This window comes from Corylus avellana, chromosome ca1 (genome assembly GCF_901000735.1).
Source record: "Corylus avellana chromosome ca1, CavTom2PMs-1.0".
Taxonomy (NCBI): Eukaryota; Viridiplantae; Streptophyta; class Magnoliopsida; order Fagales; family Betulaceae; genus Corylus; species Corylus avellana.
Genome location: NC_081541.1, coordinates 19,576,354 through 19,589,694, shown reverse-complemented (window position 1 = coordinate 19,589,694; position 13,341 = coordinate 19,576,354). Strand labels below are relative to the sequence as shown.

The following is a 13,341-nucleotide window of genomic DNA, read 5'->3' as shown; positions in this document are numbered from 1 at the left end:
AACGGAAGATAATATTCTTATTCGTCCTGGAAAAGCTCATTCTAACCCCATCTATGCCCATATAAAACTTGTGCCAACAAGAATCTTTGCAATTCATGTTAAATCCTTTCACTTCCTATTGATCTTGAAAAAACTGAATTACATGAGAATTAAACTGAATTACAAATCATGCATGTAGACATACATATATAACTGCATGTCTGTGGGTTTATATGTACAAATGTAATCATTAGTTCAAGCTAAAATCCGATATGGTAAGTTGATGCTGATGATTTTCCATCTAGCGTCTAACAAATAATCACACTTGACAAAGTAACAACTATTATTTGAGCTTAACGCAGGAATTAATTAACAATGAACTCAGAAATTATTTGGAAAGAGAAAAAGGACAATAAAGTGCTTCATTCTATTCATCAAATTCGCCTTCCCTGTAGTGAATTAGCTACTCCACACTCAGATAATCAGACTACCATGAAAGTTTAAAGGAAATTGTTTTAGTTTTCTTAACCAATAACAGGAAGTGTATTCGGTATATGTAGCCAATAGGCTCAAGTGTAATTACAAGGTGTGGTGATTACAAGAAGGAAAGACCAAACATAACTTTACAAGATAGGTAAAACACGAAATGGTAGAGAAAGGGAATTGAGGAACTCAAGGGTGTGCTAAGTTGATAGCACTGCTGGAGGAAAACCTGCCATGACTCTTAAGGAGTTGGACTTGCAGCATGAAATGAGGATGAAAGGCTGCTGAAACTGCTGCAAGTCAGCAGAGATTAAGGAGAAGAGGCTGCTGATTTGTGCTGAAGTGGGCAGCAAGTTTCCATGAATTAGGGAAGAGAGGCTGCTGCTGTGATGAGCCCTTGCAGGAGCTGTTGTAGAGTGCAAGGCAGCATGAAAAAGGCTCTTGTAGGGTCATCCTTTGGATCTTCTGATTTACGCTTAGCAGAAAGTATGTTTGTGTGTCCTGCCTTAGCATTGTTGATCCAGGTACCTCAAATATATATTTATCCTTGTATGACTGATTCATCCTTGTGACAGATTTGGTTTACTCTGTTTCCCTTTGTTAAGTGCCTCAGGTGATTCTGATATTATTAAGTCACCCCCTTGTGATCAGTGAGATTTTTTTGGTTATAATGCCCTCAAGTCCTAAAACGAATATAATTTTATTTTGGTACCTTTGGTAGAGTTTCCCAACCTTCCATTAGCAAAAGTAGGTTCATGTTAATGAGCTTAGGGAGACCCTGATTTTGTAGTGAGAGAAAGATTGTGGTTCTGCAATGGCCATCTCTAACTCCTCCCCAACCCACACAAAAAGAAAAAGAGCAAGATTAAGCAATCCTCTTTTCGTGGTTCCTTGAAGGTCATCCGTTCAAACAGAAAGGTAATAAACAGATTTCAAATTTTGAATATAATTTATCTAAAATTTTCTTCTGCAGCTCTCTAGGCTATTCAAATCAGAATAGTTCACCCGCCACAAATATGAAAGTGCTAATATCCATTTTTCATACTCGTGTTGATTAAATTTGGGTTGAGCATCAAGCTATGATCAATAAATTAAAATATCCTCACACTCATATAGAAAGTAACCCATTAATGATGATTTCTTTTTTTTGGTTAAGGTGGTATCTTTTGGGGGAGGAAGAGCATTACTCTCTATAAAAGAGAAAAGTAATCCATTAATGAGTTGGTGTGTGTCTGTGTTAAAAGAGAGAGAGAGTTTAGAAGGTTTTCTAACTTATTAGTCAAAACCTGCTTCTGCTTATGAAATGAAAGAAAAAATAGATAAATGAAAACAAATCTCAACTTTTGGCTCAATGAGAACAATTAAGAAAAAGAAGAAGCCAGTTGACAACAGTCTGCTCCACTATACAAAACACTATAACATCCCCAACAAAGCATAAATGAACACACTATCAATTATGAATATTGCTCATGCTATTGTTTACTGATTAAAAGAAGTTAACAAAGTGACTTAAGACTAGTTTCTACATCTGCAGCTACCTTGGAATAACCTTTAATTAAGCATCAAAAAAGAAGAGATTGTTTTAATGAGCAAAATCCATGCAATCTATGGCACTTAAAGAAAGAATTAACAGAGCACTAGGGGAGGCAGAGGCCTAACAATGCCAGTATCCAACCAATATGCAGGCGCAAGAAAATGAAAAAAAAAAAAACATTGCACGATGGTTCACTCAAATTAAGGCAAACTATGAAGTTGAACAAATGCTGCAAGCATATTATATAGTGGAAAAAAATGAATACAATGTACATAACATAATCCGATTTACAAGTAACCTCTCTCAGAAATGAGGTGCTATATGCTATTGTTGTTGCCTATACAAAATTTGATCAAAACTAATTTCAACCCCTAAGCCCCAGCACAAGTTGTGAAAGTAAAGGGATGTTGCCAACAAGGTAAAGGCCTTGAGCGGATGAGTGGTTTTGGGAAAATTGCACTCCAGTTAATTTGCTCAGCAGAAGAATCAGCAGGCTCTTGGATCACCTCCTGCACTCCCTCTTCTGATGAAGAATCTGGTAGGGGAATGAAACTACATCCAAATGGGAAAGATGTGACCGCGTTTGTATTTTCAGCTTGAATCTCTGGAACCTCTGCCTCCGATAAGGTTATGAAACTACGCCCAAAAGGAAAGTGTATGAAGCTACTCCCGAAAGGAAAATATGAGGGACTGCGCTTAATCCTCTTACCATTTGCAGCTTCTTCTTTTGATAGTTGAAGATGTGAAGAAGAATCTGTCTCATCTAATCCCACCAGAAATGGGTGATCTAACAGCGCATTAGCAGTCATTCTCTCCATCGGATTTAATGCAAAACAGCACCTCAAGAAATCCTGCGCTGCTTTTGATATCTGGTCCGGAATGTCAGGCACCGATCCAGACCCAATTTGAGACACAAGGCTTTCATACTCCTTCGAACCAGTTATGGTAGTCCACGGTACTTTTCCAGTGAGCATGACAAGCACGGTGCATCCAAGAGCCCATATATCAGAGAAGGCCTCTTGCACCCCATAAATTACACATTCTGGTGCTATATACCAGGAAGTCCCTCTCCAAGATGGAGTCTCACAACTAGTGTAAGCTCTCTTTGCCAATCCAAAATCAGCAATTTTCACCTCAAACCCATCAGCAGTAGCCACTAAAAGAACATTATCAGGCTTCAAGTCACAGTGAACGAAGCCACGAGCATGAATGTGTTTCAACCCCACAAGTAAAGACTTGGTGTGCTTTCTGACAACGCCCTCAGACAACCCATGAAAGCCTGGTTTTACGATTAAATCGGCAAGGCTTCCTCCCGAAGCAAATTCCAAGAGGACGTTATAAAGCACAATCCCATTGGTCGTTTCTGTTGTGTCTGCTCCAAATGTCTGAATAACATGAGGACACCCTTGGAGAGCATCAAGAACCGTGTTTTCCCACATAAGCGATTTCGAATTTATCGGATCTGCCGATTTCACAGATTTCACAGCCACAACCGACCCAAAAGCTCTGGGTTTCTTCAGTTCCGCTCTCTATACGGACCCAAATGCTCCCTGGCCGATCATCGGTCCCCTACACCACGACATCTCTCCCCAGAGGAGCGAGTACTCATCATCCTCCTTTCTAGATCTCTTCATTATTCCGTGTCAATCGACTTCCAAGAGGATACCTGAAAACGATTCAAGGAATTTAGAGACGCATCGGACATGATACAAACCCTAGCGGTGAAAAAGGTATAGAAACCCTAGGACTAGGGGGGAGGGAGGAAGGATAGGGTGCGCACCAGAGGGATGGAAGCAATTGGATCTCTGGGCTCCGAGATGATACGGAGGCCGCTGATTCCGCTGTTGACGAACGCGGCGGAGGGAGATGAATCGTTGGCTCTTGCGAGTGAAGAGAATGGCTTAGGGTTTCACGCAGAGAGGTAACGGCTAGTCTGAGAATTTTGTGAGCGAATTTTGGCTTGAGACCTTTATATAGCGCTCACAAAAAGAAAAAGACTTTTATATCCCATCTGGGCATCCTCATTAGCCAACAAAAGTTTAGGCATATAGAAGACTAGCTAATCAAGGAGATCTATTGCAGACGAGTTACAAGAAGGCCAACTTATCTAGGAGACCAAGTGCAACCACATCAAGTTTAAATCTACCTCAAGATGATTTTAAATTTGTAAGACCTTAAGGAAAATGTCCATTTAAGGGGAATGAAATGTTAGGGGTCTAATAATAGAGGTATTTTAGGATTAAAATACCTCATGATAATATGCTATCTTTATAGATAACATTAGAATTATGGATTATAATTTAAAGTTTAAATATGAGTATTATCATTAGAGTAGTTTATTCTACTTAGTATAATTTAAATATTAAGGATAAGTATTATAAGTAGTTTAATTTAGTCTTTTATTTTCACTATGCATTGTAATTATCTATTTAAAGACATCAAACTCATTAATGAAGGAATCAGAAAATTAATCTCAAAACTTGAGTTTGAAAAATGATTTTTAGGTTTCCTCAAAATTTAAAAGGTCTAGGTTCCCCTAGAACTTAAATTCTATCACAATCATTTAATGTTACGGAAGTAACATAGTGATAAAGTAGACTTGGGCTCCGTTTGTTTCGGTGTAAAATATTTTTCGTCGTAAAATATTGTCAGGGAAGTCATTTTACAGGAAAATATTTTACGATGAAAACAGTTTCCGGCTTTTGGCGCGCGCACGGAAAATCACAAATACTTTTTATATTCAGAACATAAAAATACTAATTTACAATAATTTAAAAAATAAAATATAAAAATACCTACCTGGTACTTGACCAGGACCCGCCCCTTTTTATATTCAGAACATAAAAATACTAATTTACAATAATTTAAAAAATAAAATATAAAAATACATACTTGGGACTTGACCAGGACCCGCCCTGTACTTGACTAGGACCTGCCCGGGAGCTGCCTAGGATCTCGCCGAGAGCTGCCCGGGACTTGACCGAGACTCGCCTGGGACCCAACCGGACCTGCTCGGGACCTGCCCCGGACTTGACCAAGACTTGGCTAGACCTGCCCGGGACCCCGCCGAGACCTGATTGGGACCCGATTGAGTAGGTTTCGAGCGAGTCCTGGGCAAGTTCCGGCGGGGTTCCAATCAAGTCTTGAGCAAGTCCCAGTCAAGTCCTGGGTGGGTTCCAAGCATGTCCAGTCGGGTTTCAGTCAAGTCCCGGGTAGGTCAAAGGCAAATCTCTGGCGGATCCCGATCAAGTCCCGTACGGGTCCCAGGAAGGTTCGGTCGGGTCCCGGCAAGCTCTCGGTGGGGTCCGGGGAGGGTCCCCGGCAAGTCTCAAGCAGGTCTTATGAGGGTCCCAAGCAGGTCCGATCGGGTCCCAGTCGTAGGGTCCCGAGCAAGTCCCAGCGAGGTCAGGGGCGAGTCCCAGTTAGATCTCGGACGGGTCCCGGGCAAGTCCCAGGAGGGTCCTAGTTAGGTTCCGAGCGGGTCCCGGGCAGGTCCCCAGCGGGTCTCGGTCAGGTCTTGGGCGGGTTTTGGTCAAGTCCCCGCTGGGTCCCAGTCATGTCCCGGGCGGGTCCCGGGCAAGTCCCGATCAAGTCCCGAGTAGGTCCCAAGCGGGTCCTAGGCGGGTCTTGGAATGGTCCGTTGATTCTAGAATGAGATGCTCAAAGTCAGAAAATGATTTACGGTTTTCAAAACTGTAAACCATTTTCATAAAATTAAAGATGAATTTTCGGTCAAAGGGAAAATATTTTTCCGTTTATTATTATTTTACGTTGCGCCAAACACCTGTAAATACGTAAAACATTTTCCGTAAATCATTTTACAGCGAAACGAACAGATCCTTATATTTAATATGAATTAGATTTCATTTAAGATTAATTTAGATTAGTTTTGTTATCAGTATTTTTAGATTAGAGATAAACATACGTCTATTTGTATTTCAATTATCTAGTTAGTTTTTTTACAGTCAGTATTGCATCAGTTACCGTTCTACGTTTATCTCCAAGTGAGTGTATAACTTCTACTCAAAGTCTAAGTCATTGTAATGTTTTTATTTAAATGATGATATTTCAATAAAAGGGATCAGAAAATTAATCACAAACTTTGAGTTTGAAAATGGTTTTAGGTTTTCTCAAAATCTAAAATATCTAAATTCCCTTAGAATCTAAGGTCTAAGTTTCCTAACAACCTAACATCTTTCCCGTTACGTGTTTGCGTAACATATTTTCACTCAATATATAGCTTTTTTTTTTAAAAAAAAAAAAAAAAAAAAACAAAAACAAAACAAAAGTAAATAGTTTCTGAGCAAAGTATAACCATAAGCATGTGCTTCAAATTTTTTTATGAATTTGGGGTTATTGGGGAAGATCGAGACTTTGGATTTCTTTCTATATCTCAAGAAATTTTAAGTTTTGCTACTTTCTTTTTATCGGATATTACTCTTCTATGTGTTTTTTAATGCTTTCATTTTTTCAAAAAATATATATATATCGTGTTTTTTTTTTAAAAAAAAAAAAAAATTCACTCATTACATCACATGTCGGGTTTGGCTTATAAGATTTTTTTTTTTGTTTTTTTTTTTAAAAAGCTAGCAGTCAATGTAAGGTCAAGATTTTCTTTTCAATGCTGAAGTATTGAGTGAAAGTGATCTATCTCATCAATTTTTTGATAAAGCACAATCAGAATGGCATGTAGCAAATGGGTGTGCATTGCATTGAGATCATTTCGCATAGTCTCTTCTTTTGTTGGGAAATTTACACGTGTTATCATTTTATTGATGCTAACACGGCACACTAATGAAATTCGTTAAGTGTTTTGATGAAATTTGACTACATGAACTAAATTATTTTTTAGAGTTAATTACATTTTTAGTATCTAAATTTTCTTTTTTTTTCTTTTTTTTTTCTCACCTAAGTTTCAAATTCTATCACAGATAATATCTAAGTTATGGGAAAATATCAACTTAGTATCTCTATCATATTCTGTTGCATTACATCAATTTATTGAGATACGTGATGATTTAAGTCTTAACTTTGTATTCATAATTCTTCTTTTACTTAAAGGAAGTATTTCATGTGTTAATTTTTTCTATGGTAACCCCTAAATATGGATTGTTAACATTGGACTAACTTTCTCATAAACTCATTTTACAAACAGTGTATTTTGACTAAGGGTTTGTTTGGTGTAATGGTTTTTAAATGTGCAACCATTTTTTTTTTTTATTTTTTTTTAAATACTGATTTTAAAATGTAGTAAATAAAAACTTGATTTTTAAAGACACAGTTAGCATTTGATAAAGTTATTGTTCAACCTTTAAAATCATAATTAAAATTTAGGAAAAAATCCACTTTATCCCTCTGAAGTTTCTGTAGTTTTTCAATTTGAACCCAAAAGTTTAAAAATTGACAATGTATCTCCCTAATGTTTCAAAAATTTTCAATTTAAACCTTCTGTTACTAATTTCCGTCAAATTGGATGGAAATCTATGAAATTACGTAATTACCCTCAGGCTTTTTTTTTTTAAAAAAAAATTCGTCCAATTTAACAGAAATTAGTAACGGAAGGTTTAAATTGAAATTTTTTGAAACATTAGGGAGTACATTGCTAATTTTTAAATTTTGGTGTTCAAATTGAAAAATCTCTAAAACTTCATGGGAGTAAAGTGAATTTTCCCCAAACTCCTTGGTCTCTTTCATTCCACAACAGCCAAAATCATTACAAACTGACAGAAACCCTTAAAAACTTCAACATAAATTATCAATCCCACCATTATATGACTCTTCCAACTTAATTTTCATATTTATAGTGACTATGTATATTTGTTCAATGAAACAATTTTTTTTTTTTTTTGAGAAAATACATTTTACCTTCTGAACTATTTACACATTTGCACTTTGACCTTTAATATTTAAAGAGTGACATTTGACCCCCCAAACTTCCAAATTGTTGCAATTCGACAATTCTGACTTCTTCTTTTTCCAAAATGCCCCCATTTCAAGTTTAAAAAAAAAATTAAAATTTTAAAAAATAAAATAAAAATTAAGATGTGGCCGGCCACCCCAGTTGGGCCTAGGGGTGACTTCGGCCACCCCAGACCGGACACCCCCTAATTTTTAATTTTTAATTTTTAATTTTTTTTAACTCGGGATGGAGGAATTTTGGGAAGAAAAAAAAAGTTATAATGGTCAAACTGCAAAAATTTGGAAGTTTGGGGTCAAATGTCACTTTTTAAACATTGGAAGTCAAAGTGCAAATAAGTGGATCGTTAAATTTTTCCCCAATTTTTTTTAAGAAAAAAAAAAGTTGATCAAAATTTAAAGCCCCCTGAAGTTTCAGGAGTTTTGCAATTCGAACTCCAATGTTTAAAAATTGGTAATGTACCCCCTATTATTTCAAAAATTTTCAATTAAAACCCTCCATTACTAATTTCAGACTAATTTTACAGAAATCATCTCACGTGTGTTTCACGTGGGATTTTGATGCTCTCTATTTCAATTTTGCCCTCATTAAAACCTATGAAATTACGTAATTGCCCTCAATTTCATAGGTTTTAATGAAGGTAATTACGTAATTTCAAAGGTTTTAATGAGGGCAAAATTGGAATAGAGAGCATCAAAATTCCACATGAGACGTACGTGAGATGATTTACATCCAATTAGACAGAAATTAGTAACGGGGTGTCTAAATTGAAAAATTTTGAAACATTAGGGAGGTCCATTGTTAAGTTTTAAATATTGAGGTTCGAATTAAAAAACTCCTGAAACTTAAGGAAATAAAGTGAATTTAATCCAAATTTAAAATTAGCAGTCAATATTTGTACCTTTCCCAATGCCCAACCAGCAGAATCAAAATAAGCAAGTTCAAAGTGATTTTCACTTGCTTGCCTCTAATAATTTTATATTATTTTCTAGGTCCGTGGATAGGAGGGAAACCAAGAGCTATTTCTAAATTTTGGTCAGTATAAGCAACAAAGCAGGAGGCTAGAAGTTTTTAGAAAAAAATTCAATTTACTCCATCTGAAGTTTGAGGTATTTTTCAATTTGAACCCTAATATTTGAAAATTTGCATGTACTTCATAATGTTTCAAAAATTTGCAATAAACACCCTCCATTACTAATTGCCTTCTAAGTAGATGAAAATGACCTCATGTGCGTCTCACGTGAGATTTTTATGCTATGTTTTCCAATTTTGCACCCAACCTAGCTAGTGAAATGACATGCCCCCTCATTAAAACCCAACACCTGTTTTTGAATTTTTTTTTTTTCTCTTCAACCCCCTTTGAACCCCTTTTGTGTGTCATGTGGGTGTTGTAGTGAAAAAGAAAAGGAGCAGATGCCTCTCACCTGCTCCTATGCCAACAATTTCCGTGTACTCAAACGTCAATTAGTAATGGAGGGTGTCAATTGAAATTTTTTGAAACATTAGGAGTTACATTGCAAATTTTTAAACATTGGGGTCCAACTCAAAAAACACCTCAAACTTTAGGGGGTAAAGTGAATTTTTACCAAGTTTTTTAAATGTCTATGTCCTTATTGTCCACTATCCTTACTATTTAAAAGCCTCTATATACTTACATAAACTAACCAAAGTCTAAAATGAAGATACAATACTATACCAGGCCAATGGGACGTGGTCCATTGGCCAAAATGAGATGGCCGGCTAGCCACTACTTTGTTTTTTTGTTTTTTGTTTTTTTTGTTTTTTTTAATTTTTTTTAATATTTTTAGTTATTAGTTTTTTTAGTTTTTTTTTTTTTTTTTTAGGGAAAGTTTCTAATAAATCCCTAAGTCCATGCATGAAATTAAATTAATAACACCCTCAATTTTTATTTTTTTTATTTTTTATTTTTCACTTTAAACTCCTTAGGTTTATCGAAAAGAAAAGATGTTATAAACCCTTCCCTTATATTTTCTCACAATTTTCTAACGGCTATCAATCCAACCCAATACGCACCGTTTTGCCGAGGAAGTAAAAAAAATTGAATCTTACGCTCTTTTCACCTCAGGTTTCAAGTTCTAAAATGGAGGAAATGTTGCCCATAATCGCAAAGCTAACCGTAGGGAAAAGGATGGCCTTCTGTTTTGATGAATATACAACGACTCCTTTAGCTATGAATTAGAGGAATAAATTTCTGATTCCAAGGGAATAAAAACTTTTGTCTTTGGAATTTTCGTTTAGTAGAAACCCGTAGTGTTTTCCTCTCTTTTCTTTTGTTTTATTGTTCAAAAAGATGTATATAGGAGAGAGATGAACAGCAAAATGGCTTTCAAAAGGGATTTTAAAAGAAGACATCTTCCTGTGTTGTTGAAGCCTAGGGGAATCTACTCATTCTTCAATGGCCTTTGTGGAGGTAATGCATGCATTCTTCCATGTTGTCTGCTGTCAGTTAGTTTCTCTGGAGCTCGAAAATTGGGGCTACTCCACACAGTTAATACTATTGCCGATTAAGGATTGCATATGAGAAGAATTTTGGAACAGGATAGAAAACCGTTGGCTTTTTAGGTAAAATTCTATAACATTTTAAGAATATAAAGCAAAAGAGCAACAATCAAATAAAGATTAAGCAATCCACTTTTTGTGGTTCCTTGAAGTCCATCAACTTGCAGTTCACATAAAAGAAATAGTCTTTCAACCTAAATCCTTCCAAACTGAAAGGTAATAAACAGATTTCAAATTTGAATAAAATTTATCTAAAATCTTCTTCTACAGATCTCTAGGCTGTTCAAATCAGAATGGCTCACCGGCCACCAATATGAAGGTCATAGTTAAATATGGGTTGAACACCAAGTTATGTTCAATAAATTAAAATATCCTCACACTCATATAGAAAGTAACCCATTAATGACGATTTCTTTTTCTTGGTTAATGTGGGTATCTTTTGGGGGAGGAAGATCATAACTCTCCAGAAACTTTTGGTTCAATGGGAACAATTAAGAAACAGAACAAGCTAGTTGACTGATTTGGCTCAACATCCCCAACTAAGCATAAATGAATTATGAAAGTAGAAGCATAAATCATAAATGAATCGACTATCAGTTATGAATATTTCCTCATGCTATTATTGTTCACTGATTAGTAATTACAATAAAAGAAGTTAACAAATGGATTTAAGATTAGTTTCCATATCTGCTACCTTACAAATTTGTGACAGGATCCTGAATAATCTTTAATTAAGTACCAAAAAAGTAGAGATTTGTGGAAAATCTATGCAACCTATGGAACTTAAAGAAAGATGAGTAGCAGATTAACAGAGATCTAGGAGAGGCCGAGGCCATTACTGCCAAAACCAAAGTAACAGCACAAGGGAGTGAATGAGACCATTAAAGAAAGCAGGGGATCATAGAGGCTGTTTGTTTCTAAGGAAAGCATCTCAATGCTGCTTCCTCCTAACAATGCCTGTATCCAGTCAATAAGCAGGCTCAAGCTCTTACTATATGTGCAAGAAAAAAAAAAAAAAAAAAAAAATTGCACATAACATATTAAGGCAAACCATGTAGTGGAAGAAATGCTGCAAGCATATTATATTATATAGTGGAAAGAATGCTTACAATGTACATAACATAATCCGATTTACAAATACCCTCTCTCAGAAATGAGGGTTTATATGCTATTGTTGTTGCCTATACAAAATTTGATCAAAACTAATTTCAATCCCTAAGCCCCGGCACAAGCTGTGAAAGCAAAGGGATGTTGCCAATGAGCTAAAGGCCTTGAGCGGATGAGTGGTTTTGGGAAAACTGCACTCCAGCTAATTTGCTCAGCAGAAGAATCAGCAGGTTGTCGGATGTCCTCCTCCTCTCCCTCTTCTGATGAAGAATCTGGTAGGGGTATGAAACTACACCCAGAAGGAAAAGATGTGACCGCGTTTGTATTTTCAGCTCGAATCTCTGGAACCTCTGCCTCTTGTGATGAAAAATCCGACAATGGTATGAAGCTACACCCAAAAGGAAAAGACGAGGGACTGCATTTAATCCTCTTAGCATTTGAAGCTTCTTCTTTTGATAGTTGAGCATGTGAAGAAGAATCTGTCTCATCTAAATCCTCCAAAAATGGGTGATCTAACAGCGCATCAGCTGTCAATCTGTGCATGGGATTTATTGCAAAACAGCACTTCAAGAAATCCTTTGCCACGTTTGATATCTCGTCCGGAATGTCAGGCACTGATTCAGACCGAATTTGAGACATAAGATCTTCAAACTCCTTTGAACCAGACATGGTAGCCCACGGTAGTTGTCCAGTGAGCATGATAAGCACGGTGCATCCAAGAGCCCATATATCAGAGAAGGCCTCTTGTAGCCCGTAAATTACACATTCTGGAGCTAAAAACCAGGAAGTTCCTCTCCAAGATGGAGTCTCTGTCTCTGTCTCTGCCTGGCAACTGTGAACTCTCTTTGCCAATCCAAAATCAGCAATTTTCACCTCAAACCCATCAGCAGTAGGCACAAACAGAACATTATCAGGCTTCAAGTCACAGTGAACGAAGCCACGAGCATGAATGTGTTTCAACCCCACAAGTATAGCCTTTGTGTGCTTTCTGACATCGCTCTCAGACAACCCACGACAGCCTGATTTTAGTATTAAATCGGCAAGGCTTCCTCCCGAAGCAAATTCCAAGAGGACATTGTAAAGCACAGTCCCATTCCTCGTTTTTGTCGTGTCTGCTCCAAATGTCTGAATAACATTAGGACAGCCTTGGAGAGCATCAAGAACCCTCTTTTCCCACATAAGCGAATTCCCATTTAACGGATCTGCCGATTTCACAGCCACAACCGACCCAAAAGCCCTGGGTTTCTTCAGTTCTGCTATGTATACAGACCCAAAAGCTCCTTGGCCGATCTTCGGTCCCCTACACCACGACAGCTCTCCACAGAGGAGCGAGTACTCTTCATCATCCTCCTCTCTATATCTCTTCATTATTCCTTGTCAATCTCAGAAAAATTTCTTGAATCGCTACCAAGGGGATACCTGAAAACGATCCACACATCAGACATGATACTAACCCTAGCGGTGAAAGAGGAATAGAAACCCTAGGGGAGGGGGAGGAAGGATCGGGTGCGTACAAACCCTAGGGGTGAAAAAGGAATAGAAACCTTAGGGCAAGGGGGAGGGAGGAAGGATAGGGTGCGCACCAGAGAGACGGAAGCAATTGGGTCTCTGGGCTCCGCGATGATACGGAGGATGCTGATTCCGCCGTCGACGAACGCGGTGGAGTTGGCTCTTGCGATGGAAGACAACAGAGAATGGCGTGGGGTTCACGCGTAGTGGTAACGGCTAGTATGAGAATTGAGGAATGTGAAGGTTTTTTTCCCTCGCGGCTAAAGGCCTTTATTTATATAACCCTCAGAAA

At 37.3% G+C, this 13,341-nt stretch overlaps 3 protein-coding genes across 3 annotated transcripts in view; all 3 read right to left on the bottom strand.

Moving 5' to 3' along the window:
- Window positions 1-698, bottom strand: part of LOC132167120 (uncharacterized) — a 4,703-nt gene extending 4,005 nt beyond the window's left edge. The window contains exon 1 of the mRNA XM_059578023.1: window positions 692-698. Within this exon, the coding sequence (XP_059434006.1) occupies window positions 692-698 (7 nt within the window). The remainder of the gene's footprint in view (window positions 1-691) is intronic.
- Window positions 699-2,214: 1,516 nt separating this feature from the next.
- LOC132167711 (mitogen-activated protein kinase kinase kinase 20-like) lies at window positions 2,215-3,917 on the bottom strand. Its single transcript, XM_059578724.1, has 2 exons — window positions 3,777-3,917; window positions 2,215-3,662 (listed from the first exon to the last, which is right to left on the bottom strand). The coding sequence occupies exon 2, from the start codon at window positions 3,433-3,435 to the stop codon at window positions 2,368-2,370; it is 1,068 nt and encodes a 355-aa protein (XP_059434707.1). The 5' UTR covers window positions 3,436-3,662; window positions 3,777-3,917; the 3' UTR covers window positions 2,215-2,367.
- Window positions 3,918-11,648: 7,731 nt separating this feature from the next.
- LOC132167112 (mitogen-activated protein kinase kinase kinase 20-like) lies at window positions 11,649-12,634 on the bottom strand. The gene is made up of 2 exons (XM_059578013.1): window positions 12,627-12,634; window positions 11,649-12,585 (listed from the first exon to the last, which is right to left on the bottom strand). Exons 1-2 carry the CDS (start codon window positions 12,632-12,634, stop codon window positions 11,649-11,651), a joined length of 945 nt encoding a protein of 314 aa, XP_059433996.1.
- Between the last annotated feature and the right edge of the window lie 707 nt (window positions 12,635-13,341).

What these genes read in the sequence shown, in the direction of transcription:
- LOC132167711 (XM_059578724.1), bottom strand. Translation starts at nt 3,435, where the DNA reads ATGTGGGAAAACACGGTTCTTGATGCTCTCCAAGGGTGTCCTCATGTT.